At 57.6% G+C, this 13611-nt stretch overlaps 1 protein-coding gene across 1 annotated transcript; it reads right to left on the bottom strand.

Annotated features, from left to right (window-relative positions):
- Nucleotides 1-227: 227 nt before the first annotated feature.
- Nucleotides 228-12574, bottom strand: GAS8 (growth arrest specific 8). The gene is made up of 10 exons (XM_065899576.1): nucleotides 12560-12574; nucleotides 10279-10476; nucleotides 9788-9994; nucleotides 8229-8283; nucleotides 7394-7599; nucleotides 6737-6904; nucleotides 6309-6395; nucleotides 4313-4522; nucleotides 2655-2720; nucleotides 228-368 (listed from the first exon to the last, which is right to left on the bottom strand). Exons 1-10 carry the CDS (start codon nucleotides 12572-12574, stop codon nucleotides 228-230), a joined length of 1353 nt encoding a protein of 450 aa, XP_065755648.1.
- Nucleotides 12575-13611: the final 1037 nt, after the last annotated feature.

Below are 13611 nucleotides of genomic sequence, written 5' to 3'. Positions count from 1 at the left end.
CAGCCCCAGGTGGGATGGGGGCGGGTGTGCACACAGAGCTGGTGGGCTCGGGGAAGGGGCCGGACGGCACCGTGGGCCCTGGGGGCGCCTCTCCACACAGCCGCGCAACAGGACACGCAGCACTCATGAAAACCTTCATTTGCTGACAACGCACGTCTACAAAACAAATACCTGCTGTCCTCGGTGCGTGAGGTGGGTGTCATCCGGGCAGTGGCCCCGGGCAGGGGCTACGTTGGGGTGCCCACGAGTCCTGCGGGGCCCTGGCCCAGCGTCACGGCCGTCTCCAGGGGCTTGAAGCCCACGTTGTCCAGGGGGACCCCAAAGGCCAGGAGCTTCGCCTCATAGGTACGCAGCAAGTCATTGTGGGCCTGTGGGGACACAGAGACTTCAGGGGAGGGGTAGCCGGGGCTGACCCTCGCTCAGGCCCACCCAGCCCCGTGGAGAGCTAGCCTTTACCAGGTGCTCACTACACCAGACCCAGACCTTCACACACTTATTTAAATGTGAGAATCTAATTGGCTTTACTCATGGCAGCATCCAATCTAGTAAGCGGAAGGGTGCTCCGAGGAGCTGTACAAAATGGAGGCTTTTATGGGCACAGGAGAGTGGGACAAGGAAGTTAAAAGAGTGGGCACCTTCCCTTCGGGGAGGCAGGGGGTCTTAGGCAGATCACCTCCCACTGCTGATGGGTTTAAATTTCCACTCTAGGGAGAGGCTAAAACTTCAATTAGGTATTAAGTCTTGGTAGGGTTCACATAAGTGACTCTGTTTAGGACCTGTTGTTTCTCTTTAACAGTCCCCCCTTTTGATCAGACTCTTAGCCTGAGAGATACCAAAATTTTAAGGCATTAGTGCCGCTCACAGCTTTTGCTGATTCTGTTTGGGTTTTTGTTTTTGTTTTCCTGACTCTCTGGGATTCACAGGTCAAGACTTCAGGTTCACATTTTTTAAGTCCGTCATTCCCCACGTCTTTTTCAATATTCCAGTCTTAAGGAGATCATTTGCTTGGTGGTTAGTGGCTGCAAACATGCATTTTAAGCTTTTGGGAAGACATAATGCACCCGGGGTACGATTATGATTATTATAAGCAGGACAAACCCCAGTGTTTGGAGTCCTCAAGGCCAAACCAATCAAAGGCCCCACGGAAGGGGCCATCCTTTTAAGCCAAGTGACTTGCCCAGGGATCTTATGTAGCTGAGTTTCCACCTCCCCAGAAGAGTGGGTCCAGATGAGCCGGTGGTGATGGCCATGCACAGACACCTCCTGGCTCAGCTGGAAGACAACCAGAGGCTTTCCTTCTGTCGAGAACAACTCTGGCCCGAGTCTGAGAACTTTTATCGGGCACTACCCAACCACTTCATGTGCGGGACCTCGGGTAACCCACAATGGAAGATGCCCCCACCATCCCTGTTTCACGGCTGGGGAGACAAGAGGGTGTGCACGCAGAGCAGGACTGTGGTTTCAGTTCCTGGTCCCTTGCAAGCATTTCTCACTCAGGCTCAGCATCCCTGCCTTCTCAGGGATGACCCCCCTGCCTTGTCTACCGGCATCTATTCCCTTCCCCCATCCCAGAAATGCCGAGATCTGGGCAACAGCGCTGGCAGGGCCAACGCAGACAGGGTTTCTGTGCCCCCATCCTTTAAAAGCAGATGTTTTTAAAAGGGCACATTTCGCCAGACGGTTGCAAGCGTTTGAAGAGCTGATGCATGCTACGTGCTCAGAGCCTGGCCTGACGCAGAACAAAAGCTCAAAGGGGCTCCTTGTCCCCGGCATCGGCAAGACGAGGTGCTGGGAGCTGAGAGCAAAGGGTGAGCCAGGGCCGGGCTCCAGCACGACTCGGGCTGGGCCCTGGCCCTCACCCACCTCTGGGGTTCAGCCCTCCCCACAGTCAGATGTGGGTTATGGAAATTCCCCCAAGAATGCATATAAGTATCAGGGGTTCCCAGAGCACCTGGGGAGGGCCCCGTGGGCAGGGAAGGCCCAGGGGACTTGGTCACCACAGAGCCCAGTGCCCATGACGGGCACTGCCTTCATGCTGGGGCTCCACAGCCCAGGGCTCGCATCTGAGTCGCGCGCGCGGGGTGCTCGCTCTCGGGAAGCGCGTCTGCAGGCAGGACTGTGTCTGCGTCCCCACGGGCCAAGCACTGACAGGGCTGCGGGCTCGGCCACAGAGCTGGGGACGCTGGGTGCAGGCACAGACGGCACCAGGGTCAGGGCACTGCACTCCCCAGCTGCAGGAGGCCTCTGTGTGGCTTTCACCAGGCTCAGAAAGGCCTTGGAAGACGTGCTTGGAAGACGTGGGCGTGACTCTGAGGGAGCAGAGGCCCCCCCCCCCCAAACCGCCCCGGAGGCCAGGCTAGCGCCATGGCACCGGAGCAAGGGCCGGACGGACACAGGGACAGCCTGCTGGACAGGACGCCACGCGTGCACTGGGCAGGCCCCATCAGGTACACCAGGACAGCGTCGGAGCCATGCGGATGCACTCCAGGCCACCTGCAGGCCAAGTGACCCTGGGCGGGCGCAGACAGCCTCAGACTGTGTCAGCACCCAAAGGTAAAGAGCAGGTGGGGTCCTGGGTGAGGAAGGGGCCTGAGGGAGGGGTGTGGAGCCCCGGGCAGCTGGCAGAACATGGGTGGGGGGGGGTCTCCTCGCACCTTGCAGACCCGGGCCAGCTCGTACTGCAAGTCCTTGATGGTGCTGTTCTTCGATTCCAGAACGTCCTGAGGAAAGGAAGGTGTCAGGACGTCCACACGGGGAGCGGCTGGTGTGGAAAGGTCTCCAACGGAGACAGATCTGCGTCTCCATAAGGAAGCTGCCCAGAGGGTGAGAAGGGGCAGCCTGGCCTGCTTCTGGGGCCACCCCGGCTGCCAACGCCATCCCAGGGAAAACCCCCTCGATTCCCCACCTGCCCTGCCCTGGCCCCCAGGCACAGCCATGGTGACTGCCATGGACAGGCCGAGTTTTTATCCCCTCACCCTGGTCGCTGGCAGCACTGGGTCGCTGGCCCAGCTGCAAGACCGGCTGTGCTTCCCAAGAGGAGAGCAGGAAAGCCCTCCTCCCCTTTGTGACCCACACACAAGAGGGACAAGAAGAGAGACGAGCCCCCAGACTCGGGACCATGGTGATGCCGGCCCAGACAAGGCCCCACCATGAGTCGGCACTACCCCAGCCCCGAGAACCGAGCCTAGGTAACTTGGGTCCTCCAGACACTGCCACCCACTGAGCCAGGGCCATCGCTCCCCTGTGAGCAAACACCTGGTCTCAGCCAGAACCTTGGGCACGACGTCACCTCGGACCCCAGCCCCCTCCTCCACTGGTGACGAGTCATCCTGTCAGCCCTGCCCACCCTCTCCTGCCCTCCTGTTGCCATCTGAGGCCTGTAACCCAGGAGATCTGCTTCTGTGTGAACGAAGAGTAGGGGCAGACAGGGCCCGCCAGCATGGAAGGACCTTCCGTGGAGTCACGGAGGCCAGCTGTGGTCTGTGCCCGTCTCCTAGACCCCCGAGGAAACCGTACCTGGGGCCACCTCAGGCCTGGCGGCTACAGGCCACCCAACTGGCCAGGATCCCAGAGCCAGGCCACGCTTCCCTAGCAGCACCAAAGACCCCTTGTCCATCATCACCCGTTTTCTTCTGTGGCACGTCCCACCCAGGTCAGGGAGCAGAGGGACAAGGCCATTTCCAGGTAAGGTCACCGCCAGGGGCATCAGGGCTTCTGCCTGCTGAGCCAGCGGCAGTGGCAAGTGCCATCCTGAGTCCTCAGCTCACCCTGCTGGCTTGTGGGCACCAAGGCCTCGTCTGTCTTTTTACTGCTGTGCCCCATGCCCAGGACAGCCCCAGCCCAGAGGAAAGCCACACACGACTGCAGACTCTCGAGTGAACAGACGCTCCAGCCTCCGTTCAGATGTGACTCCCTCTGGGAAGCCTTCCCAGCAGCCATCACAAAGGCCACCCACGGCCCTGCATTCCCCCTGCCACGGCCTCAACCAGCACATCTCAGTGTCCCAGGCGGACGGCGGCCGTGGCCTTGGCTGAGAGGCTAAGCTGGAGTGGGCAGTGGACTCGGGCTCGAAGGTGCCGAGAGGCTAAGGAGGGGCCGGGGAAGGCCTCAGAGACACCAGGGCAGAGCCCGGGAACTTGGGGAGCCCGATGGCTCACACAGGCCTGGGCGCTCGGGCCAGCAAACCACAACAGCCCCTCCCCGAGGTGAACTGAGACTCTCCACTGAGGGACGGAGGCTGGAGCACAAGACAGGAGCCCCGACCGGAGGCCAGGCCACCGGAAGCCCCTCCCCGGGGGCCCCTGGGACTGACCTCCAGCTTGCGGGACACGAGGGTCAGGGCCGCGGGGTCCAGGTTGGAGGCCGCCAGCACCTCGTTGAACTGCACCTCCTTCTTCTCCACCGTGGCGGCCAGGGCCTGTACCTTGCGCTCCAAGACGAGGTTCCTGAGGCCCACCTTCTGCTGCACCTCCAGGATGGCTGCGGTGAACTTCCGGTACAGCCCGTCCCGCTCCTGCTGCACCTGTGGGGTGGGCCCGGGCTTCTCACTGGCAAGAAGGCCCTCCCGGCTCTGCCCCGAGGCCACGGCACAGCACCTTCACCAGCGCCCGGCCACGGGCAGGTGGGTCTGAACCTTCTACGTTGCCTGAGCCCCACTCTGTGACCGAATTAGAGGTGTGCGGCTGTCCACATCATGGGCGGCAGGAGGAAACACCTCTGGGAAGGTGTCTCAGGAAGCCACAGGGACCCTAGTACGAGCTGCATACACCCCCTGCCCTGGGTCTGGGCAGCAGGCTTGGGACCTGATCATCCCCGTGAGGTCCAGGGCCTCAGACTCAGCAGTGTTGGGGTGGGGGCCCCTTGGAGGTCCACTCCCTCTGCCAGCCCCAGACCCTGGAACACAGGTCTAGAGCGAGCACTGGAGCCACCCACCTGTCCACCAAGGACAGTGTCCTTTTCATCTCCTTTAACTTTTAACTGTGCACCATTAAACAATCAAGACTGAGTAGGGGTGTAAAAAGGAAAAAGTAAACACTCCTCAACCCCACTTCCCAGAGGCCACCATCTGAGCATTTGCTGGGACTCCTTCCAGAATGTTCTGCACTGCCATAAAAACACACATCACTGCTAGGAAGAGGAGAGGGCTGTGCTGAAACCCTGTAGGACCGTGTCTTTCTAACTACAGGATGGTATTCTCAAGATGTGCTTCAATCCAGTCCCTGTCCTCTGCTCTTTAAAACGTGACGAGTCTGGTTTCTTAGGGGCGCTGCCTGCCTCCCCTGCCGCAGACGACATGCAGACAGAAGAGAAGGTGGTAGAGTCCCCTCCCCACTCACGCCACCTTGCAGCGGGGAGCCGCGTCTCCCTGGTTGCCTACGGACCCTCCCCGCAGCTGCCATCAGCCTCCGCGACCCTCGGAGGCTCCTTGAGGGTGACTCTTGCTCTGACCGCTTACGGGATGTCCTTTCCACTGTCAGTCTGCGGCGGTAGCTGTGCTAACGGCTCACACAGAGGGCGCGGCTCTGCCCTCGGCCAGGCCCAGGGCCAGACCCCGGGACCTGCAGGCAGGGAGGGCCATCTCTGCAGAAAAGCACGTGCAGTGAGACGCCTGCCTGCCACCCAATCACATCAGCGAAGACCTGGTGCCCGCGGAAGTGGCCCCTTGGGCACCGTGGGTGGGGTCACAACTCTGAACATCCCTCCCGGCAGACTATCTGCACCCTGAACGTGAACCTTCTCGCCCAGCAGTTCCCCTGCTAGGAATCGACTTCCCTGAAAGGGATACACAGTTGCACAAAGACGAACTTAAAAGGATGCTTGTAACAGCAAAGGACTGAAACAGAGATTTCAAATGTGACCCGATCGGAGAGACGGCACACAGGCTGAGACGAGAACACGGGCGCTCCAGACGCCCTCACTTCTGGGAAGCGGTGTCCCTACACCAGGACACACAAGAGTGTGGGAGGAGAGTCAGGAAGCTCTGACCACTTGTGAGGACCAGCGCACAGCCCCAGGGCCCTCATGTTTGCACCCACAGGCTTGCTTACAATGCACACATAAAGATTTGGGACTTAGAAACACACACACAGATGAAGAAAGCCCTTCCTTCAAGGGGCCAGGCCACCTCCACGCTTCAGAGGAGAGCCCCAGGGGACAGCTGTGGGCACCACCCGCTCCCCACCACTGACCGCCCTCTGAGACCCAGGCCGGCCGCCCACCGAGAGCCGCGCAGAACGAGGAGGGCCACGGGACCTCCAGCTGCCGGAGCCGGGCGCCCAGCCCGGCACCCAGGCGCCCCGGGAGCTCGCCTGGATGAAGCGCTGCTCCAGAACCTCGTGCTCCCACTGCAGGCTCTTCAGCTCCTTCTCGGTGACTTTCAGACGGGCTTTCGTGCACTGGAGAGAAAATGGGGGTGAAGGAGGGAGCACTCCCGACTCAGGCACCCACACAATGCAGCTCCCGAGCAACAGCCAGGCCAGGTGAGCGTCAGAGGGAACCAGCTCCCAGGCCTGAGGGGCTGAGCCGCCGGGGCAGCCCACCGGGGCCACCCATCTCCCAGAACAGGTGCCAGCCTCACGTGCCCCAGGGCCACCAGGCCCAGGAAGGAGGAGCTCAGCGCCCCTGCCCTTCCTGCCCCGAGGGCCAGGCTCCGCTGTGGTCCTCAGGAGACACCTTCCTGCCCTTCCACACCCAGGAGGAGGTGCCAGGGAGGGCCAGGAATCGGGCAGAAACCCACCAGCAGGATCTGCTTGTCCCTCTCGTAGCCCCCGAGCTGCTTCTGCATCTCGCTCATCTCGTCCCGAGCCTTCTGCAGGGGGTCTGCCAGAAGCCTGTTCTGCGCGGACACCTCCATCATCTCCTTCTCCAGGTGCCTCTCCTTCTTCCGCATGACCTCCATCTGCTCCTGTGGGCACGAGGGGTAGGGGGTCGGCAGGCAGGACCAGGGGCTGCGGTCTGCAGGGCGCGGGCCGCGAGCTCCCCCGCCTGCAGAGAATGGTCCTGCCGGCACCGTGAGGACCTACATCTGTTTTCTGGGTAAACACACAGTATTTTTTCACAGTTTTAACTTATTCTGAATTTTCTAGTACCTCAGCCTCCGTGCAAATTGAGAGATTACACTTTGCTCATGACCCCCAGAGGACATCCTCCACGGCTGCCAGCACTTGGGTGACGATGACGCCCCTGTGCTTCCACCTGACCTTTGACATATCCCAGTGCATACAGGTGTATCACTTCCCTGCCACACGAGGGTTAGGGCAACAGCCGGACCGCAGCCACGGCTGTAGCGGGCGACACAACTCGTGAGCTTCGATCAAGGGCAGCTAAAGGGCAGGGTCAAATGCTGCTACAAGCAGGGGTGTCGGCCCAAGGGGGCTGGGCACTCCGGCAGCACCTTGAGGGAGTTGATGAGAGCCAGGTTGTTGAGGGTGATTTCGTTGTAATAGTTCCTGATGTCCGTGAAGGCCTCCTCGTGGCGCTGCATAAGCATGCTGATCTGGCCGTTCTTCCTCTCCTCCACCTCGTGGATCTCTGTCTTCCTGCGCAGGTCAAGCTCATCCCTAAGCATCCTGACCTTCTTGTCGTACTTGGCCTCGATTTCTGAAAGGCAGCGGCACACACAGCAGCTAAGCAGAATGCTGGCCCTGTGGCTACGAGAAGAGATGGCAGCTGTGCCCAGGGCCGAGAACACCCACCAGGACGAAGGCCTCACCAACAAGCTCTGCGGACAGCAGGACGGGGCGGGGAGCTGCTCCTGCTCTGTGGCACCAGCGCACACACCAGCCTGCCCTCCTTGCCCGTCGCAGGCATTGCTAATCAATCCCTGCCTCAGGGATCCCAGCAGCCGAGTGTCACCCGGTCCCAAAGGGCTCTAACCACGGCCAGCCAGCCAGACTACGGGCTCTATCAGTAAACCAAACAGACTTCCGAGGCTGGAGCCTCCGCAGGCCGGGAGACCTGGACGCTGCCCACGAGGCTGGATAACTACCGTCTGCTTCTAGGTGCCGCTTCGTGCCTGAGGGTGTGGGCGGGTACTGGGTGGTCCTCACAGCCTCCCACCTCTCATGGAATAGGGTGTTCTGGGATCCTGAAGAGTCCACCAGCCTCGCTTTGCACGTCTGAGCTGTTTTAACTGGTTTATGTGCGCGGTTAGCAAGCGCTGTTGGGCAGTCCCTTCCTGATGGGAGGGGCTCTGGGGCCGTCTTACACAGAGCGCGGGAGATGCTGACCTCGCACCTGCCGCTCAAAGTCCTTGCGTATCTTGGTGATCTCCTCGGCGTGTTTCTGCAGAGGCGGAAGTGGCCGGTCACTGGAGGTCAGACGGGACGGGACAGACGCCGGCCCCTCAGCCCGGCCCCTCGCCTCACTGGCAAGGAAAGCCCGGCTCAGTAAACCTGTGCTGATTCTGCTGGGCCCCCCACCTCCGAGCTCATGGACCCAGCCCGGAATAAGAAGGTTTGGTAAATTCCACACTTGATAATGGACTTCCCTCAGCGCAGCTCACCTCGGAGCTGCAGAGAATGCTGACAGACATCCCGGCCCCTGGCCGTGCCCAGCCCTTCCCACCCTGCCCAGAGGCTGGACAGCAGGGGCCAGACCCACACAGAGCTGCCGGGTCCCCGCTGTCGGCTAACCGGCTTCGGCTTAGAACACCGTTACAAATTATTTTAATAGACAGTTATAAATTCTGAATAAAAAGTTTAAATTAGACTCTAGAGCAGTGTTTTTACTCAGAGCGGCACTCTGACCTTGTACCTACTCCACGCCCAAGGCCCCGCATTAAGCAGAGAGCCCACACCGCTGTACTTGTTGGAAGGCAGCCCACTCTGTGCTTCTGTCAGAAAGACCAGACCGCCCTCAAGCGTCCAAGACTTCAGCTCGCTCAAGCTTCACGGCAAAGTCTGCAGAGTTACTGATTTATTTCCAGATTCAGTTGAGGCTGGGCCGCCTCCAGACATACACAGAGGCAAGTGCACTGACAAAGTCTTTCAACCCACAGCCAGGAACAACCTTTGAAAACCAAAGTTGGACACATCCTCCCTTTGCCCACGTCCTCCAGAGGCCCCCGACTCAGTCCTGTCTCCCAGACCCCTCTTTCCTCACTCCTGGGGACCGTGGCACTGGTCCATCCCCAGCCCTTCTCAGGGCCTGGTCTCCCCCAGCCCTGCCTTCCCCCCACCCTTGCCCAAGTATCACCTTCTCAATGAATTCCCAGAACGCGTAGAACAATGCAACCACCCTGGTTCCCAGCACCTTCCTGTAGCACTAATGCCTGCAGACCTGCGACACAGGTTTGACAGTTTATTTTGTCTTCTGTCTCAGGGGCAGCCTCTCCATTCTAGACCATCAGCCGTGCGTGGGCAGGCATTTTGTCAGCCCCATCCTCTGTGTCCCCGGAGATCAGAACCGCGCCCGGCGCTTAAGAAGGAGTTCCAACCTCCACCTGGAACCCCGCCGCCTCCCTCCGAAAGGACCAAAGGGTCTCAAAGGTCAGCGAGGCACTTGAGAGCACAGCTCACTTCAGGGGCCGCGCGCGCGCGTCTCTGGGGTCAGAGGTCAGCAGTATGCGGAGAGGGACCCTGAGCTGGATTTCCCTCTTGGGAAGCCAACCTGTTGCTCAAGCCTGAGACAGAATTCTGTGTCTGGACCCCAAACAGGGCTTGTTTGGCTGCATGCTGCTGCCACTGTTGTTTAATATTTAATTGCCAAAATGCAGGATTTAATATACAGAAACATGAATTCCCAGCTGGAGTGCATCCCGAGGCGCTCACAGCACGCCAGCACCTACCAGCCTCAGGTTCTTCAGCACCAGCTCGCCGGCCAGCTCCTGCTCCTTCAGCTCCACCTGCAGCGCCCGCATGTCCCTGCACAGGGCACCCTCCTGCGCGCGGCGCTCCTCCTGCGCCAGCTTCATGACCACGGTGCCCTCCGCCTTCATCTCCATCAAGCTGTTCTGGTGCTCGTACAGCAAGTGCTTCACCTTCTGCTTATAGACCTGCAGGCGGGGGGAGTACCGCCACTCACCTACTCTGCCCGCTCACCTGCACGCACACGCCCACCTGCACACACCTCACCTGCACGGGCTCACCTGCACGCACATGCCCACCTGCACACACCTGCCCACCTGCACACACCTGCTCACCTACACACACATGCCACCTGCACACACATAAAAAATACCCTCAGTTCCCCACGTCAAGGACACAAAGGGCTGTGACTCCCGGTCCGGCTCCTCTGCCCATGTGGCAGCTCCCATGGGGACAGGCCAGCCCCACGCACCTTGATCTCCACCTGGTGCCTCTCCTCGGCCTCCTCCATCTCCCGGTCTTTGTTCCTCAGCTCAGCCTTCTTCTCCTCCAGCTGCCTCCGCGTGATCTCCCAGAAAGTGTGGATCCTGTCCCGCTCCAGCTGGAAGTAGTTGCGCTCGACCCGCTCACGGTCCAGCTCCTCCCGGATGCGGCCAATGTGTTCCACCACCTGGCAGGCAGAACAGGGCCAGTGAGGCGGCCGGGGCGGGCCACCTGCCGCCAGGGGAGGGTGCACGGAGAAAGGCCAGGAAGAAAGAGGGAGGGGCTGCTCTCACCTCGGAGTAAATCAGAGCTAACAGTGAGAAGTTAAAGTAGGAGGCTGGGAAGGCTCCGGGACAGGGAACGTTCAGCAAACAGCAGAAATCTCTTGTATTTGGCCAAGAGTCATAAAATGATTATATGCTTTTATTCCTTCCTGGGGATTCACACTAAAGAAACTTCTCAAAAGAACACAGGAGCTTTCCGCTTAAAGATATTAGCTACACCATTATTACAACAGCAAAAGGATTAAAAAGGAAATGATCTAAGATGCTTTTAAGTAGGAGAATGGTTGGGAATTCCCTGGCGGTCCCATGATAAGGACTTCGCGCTCTCACTGCCGGGGCCCGGGTTCAATCCCTGGTCGGGGAACTAAGATCCCGCTAGGCACACAGCACGGCCAATAAAAAAATAAATAGGAGAATGGTTGAGAAATTAGAGTATATCAGCTAGAAGGTTATATGGCCCAACAACACAAAGATATGAGAATGATGTAAATACGTTCACAAAACAATGTAAAAAACCTCTCACCTTTAAAGATACACGTTAAGCAAAAAGTACACAAAACCAGTAAACCCGAAACAGTCAAGATGGTTTGGTCCGGAGCCAAATGCAAATCTGCAAATAGGTTAAAGGAAAAAAAAAACAAAACAGGGCCGCCGGGACGGGGCTGGGCTCCCCAGGAGGGAGGTCTACAGTGGGGTCTACTGTGTCAGTCAGACAAAGGATCTAAGCCAGGCTCCTCCCGACTCTGACCGGCTCATGCTGGACGTTCCATCACTCGATATCTAGATTTCTTATAACTATCTAGATTTCAAGCTTCTCTTCAAAAATCAGCAAACAAACAGCTCTGGAGCCCAGGGCCCACAGGTTAACACGCAGCGAACTGGCCGCAGCTGCCCTGAGTCTCTCACTCCTGCCTGGGCCCTGGAAGCTTCCCAGGTGTCCACGCCTGGAACACCAGACAGCAAGGCTCTGCTCTGCAGACTGGCCACTGCCATGTCACAGTTCTGTCCCCACCGGACAGGAGAAAATGGGGAGCCAAGAAAAAGCCTGACGGCAGAGGCAGCGCAGTGGGTAAGCCGTTCACGCGGCAGCCTGGGGACCTTTCCAAAGCGCAACCTGACCCACCACCCTCTGCGGACACAGCCTGTGACACAAAGGCTCTCCACCGCTGTTCAAGGGCCTCGGCCCAGCTCTCCAGCTTCAGGTCTTATGCCTGTTTCAGTCACCTTTCATTTCCTTATCTTAAAACCATCAAAAGTAAGTAAGGGTCATTAACGCTCACAGGAGTGCATGTCAGATGCTCCCAGACCACACCTGCTCTCACAGTTTGCACACGTTACAGGTTTCAGGAGCCTTGTAATTGAAATTGGAATTATAGAACCATGTTCTCTAGCCCTTAAGTTCATCAAAATGAACAAGTGGCCAAAAATAATTCACAATGTTTAATGGTAAATAAAACAAATGAGAATGCTATAGGTGTATGTACTATGATAACAAATGAGAATGCTATAGGTGTATGTACTATGATAACAAATGAGAATGCTATAGGTGTATGTACTATGATAACAAATGAGAATGCTATAGGTGTATGTACTATGATAACAAATGAGAATGCTATAGGTGTATGTACTATGATAACAGCTCTGTAAGCATCAGGTGCCTACAAAAGATAAGAATGAAAGAAAACCCAGAAAACTTAAAACAGCTTTTATATCAGAAAGACATTTCCTTCCAAATTCCTACTACCCCATAAAAAAGTTCACCCATGTGCCTGTACCGCGTTGTTTTACAACACGTGCTGTGCTTGGGCGTGCAGGCGTGGGAGGGGCGTATCCACGTGTGGGCAGGGCAGCAGGAGCCAGGCAGAGGGGAGGTGCACGCGGAAGCGGGGGCAGCGGTCTGAAAGAGGCTCCTAGGAGAAGCGCGGAGTAGCAAACCCATCCCACCCCAACTCAGCGCTGGTCCGCGACTCAGGCCAGCCCGCTCACCTGTTCCTTGCTCATGTCCTCCGGAGCGAGACCATCAACAATCGGGGTACCTTTGGCTTTCCCTTTCTTCCCTTTCTTTTTGGGCGCCTTTGGTTGAAGAATAGATGGTTGAGTTAGAGTTCACCTTCTGGCTGGCTGATTCCCTCCTGGGGCCGCTTGGGAGAGGAATTCCTGTTCTGGAACGTCCATCTGACTGCCCGCTGTATCCTGCTTCCACCCAGACCACATCACTCTGCCCTAAGGTTCCCCACCGTTAACCACAGGCACATTCTGTTGATACCTTTGGAGCAGCAAGGAGAAATCTGCCTTCTCAGAAGAGAATATTGTTTTCCCTGAGAAAGGGAGGGAGGGAAACTTGTTCCTTAGTATATAGCAGAGACCTCCTTGGTGTGGATGCAAAATCTACTCGGCCTCAAAAAGGAAGATTCCCCAGTACCACACTGTCCAATGTTACCACACTGGCTGTAATGCTTGGCAAGCACCATAAAGAAAACTGCAATAAGCTGTTCAGTGAGTGGAGGGAGAAGTGCCCACAGCAACAATCAAAGCTGGCAAGATGAGGGTTCCTCCCCTCAAAACACAAAACCTCAGAGAACCCTGGTGGAGGGAGCTGGAGCAGACTGTGGTGCTCACTGTGGGCTCTGTCAATGGGGCGAGGCCGCTTTTAACAACTTCAACAAGGTGCCAGACGAGACCTTCCACCCTCACTCCCTTCCGGAGGGCCGCTCAGCAGATGGACAATTTCCTTATCCTTCCGCCTTTACTTCTCCCAAGTTTCTGTGGCCCATGCTTGTGTGTACGCGCATCTACGTGACTCAGTAACATTTTTACTACAAAGAAAGTTTTTGTGGAAATCTTACAAAACGTAAAGAAAAAAAGGAAAATCACCCTATAGTCCCACAAGCTAGTAAAAGTAGATGTATTCTGGTGGTCCTTTTCCAGTTGACTTTCAAAAGACCCATCCACAGAAATCTTCACTCCTAATACAATGCCCTCTTTCCAATCCCTCTACTCCAATAAGTCCACCCCATCAGAAGAGCCTGAAGGTTTGT

The sequence above is a fragment of the Phocoena phocoena genome, chromosome 20, assembly GCF_963924675.1.
Source record: "Phocoena phocoena chromosome 20, mPhoPho1.1, whole genome shotgun sequence".
Lineage (NCBI taxonomy): Eukaryota > Metazoa > Chordata > Mammalia > Artiodactyla > Phocoenidae > Phocoena > Phocoena phocoena.
The sequence above is the reverse complement of the archived record's forward strand: the minus strand, read 5'-3'. Positions and strand labels throughout refer to the sequence as shown.

Coding starts and splice junctions, on each gene's coding strand:
- GAS8 (XM_065899576.1), bottom strand. Junction 6,905..7,393: donor CTCTCATCAACTCCCTCAAG/GTGCTGCCGGAG, acceptor TCGTGCCCACAG/GAGCAGATGGAGGTCATGCG. Junction 369..2,654: donor AGCTGGCCCGGGTCTGCAAG/GTGCGAGGAGAC, acceptor GTGTCCCCACAG/GCCCACAATGACTTGCTGCG.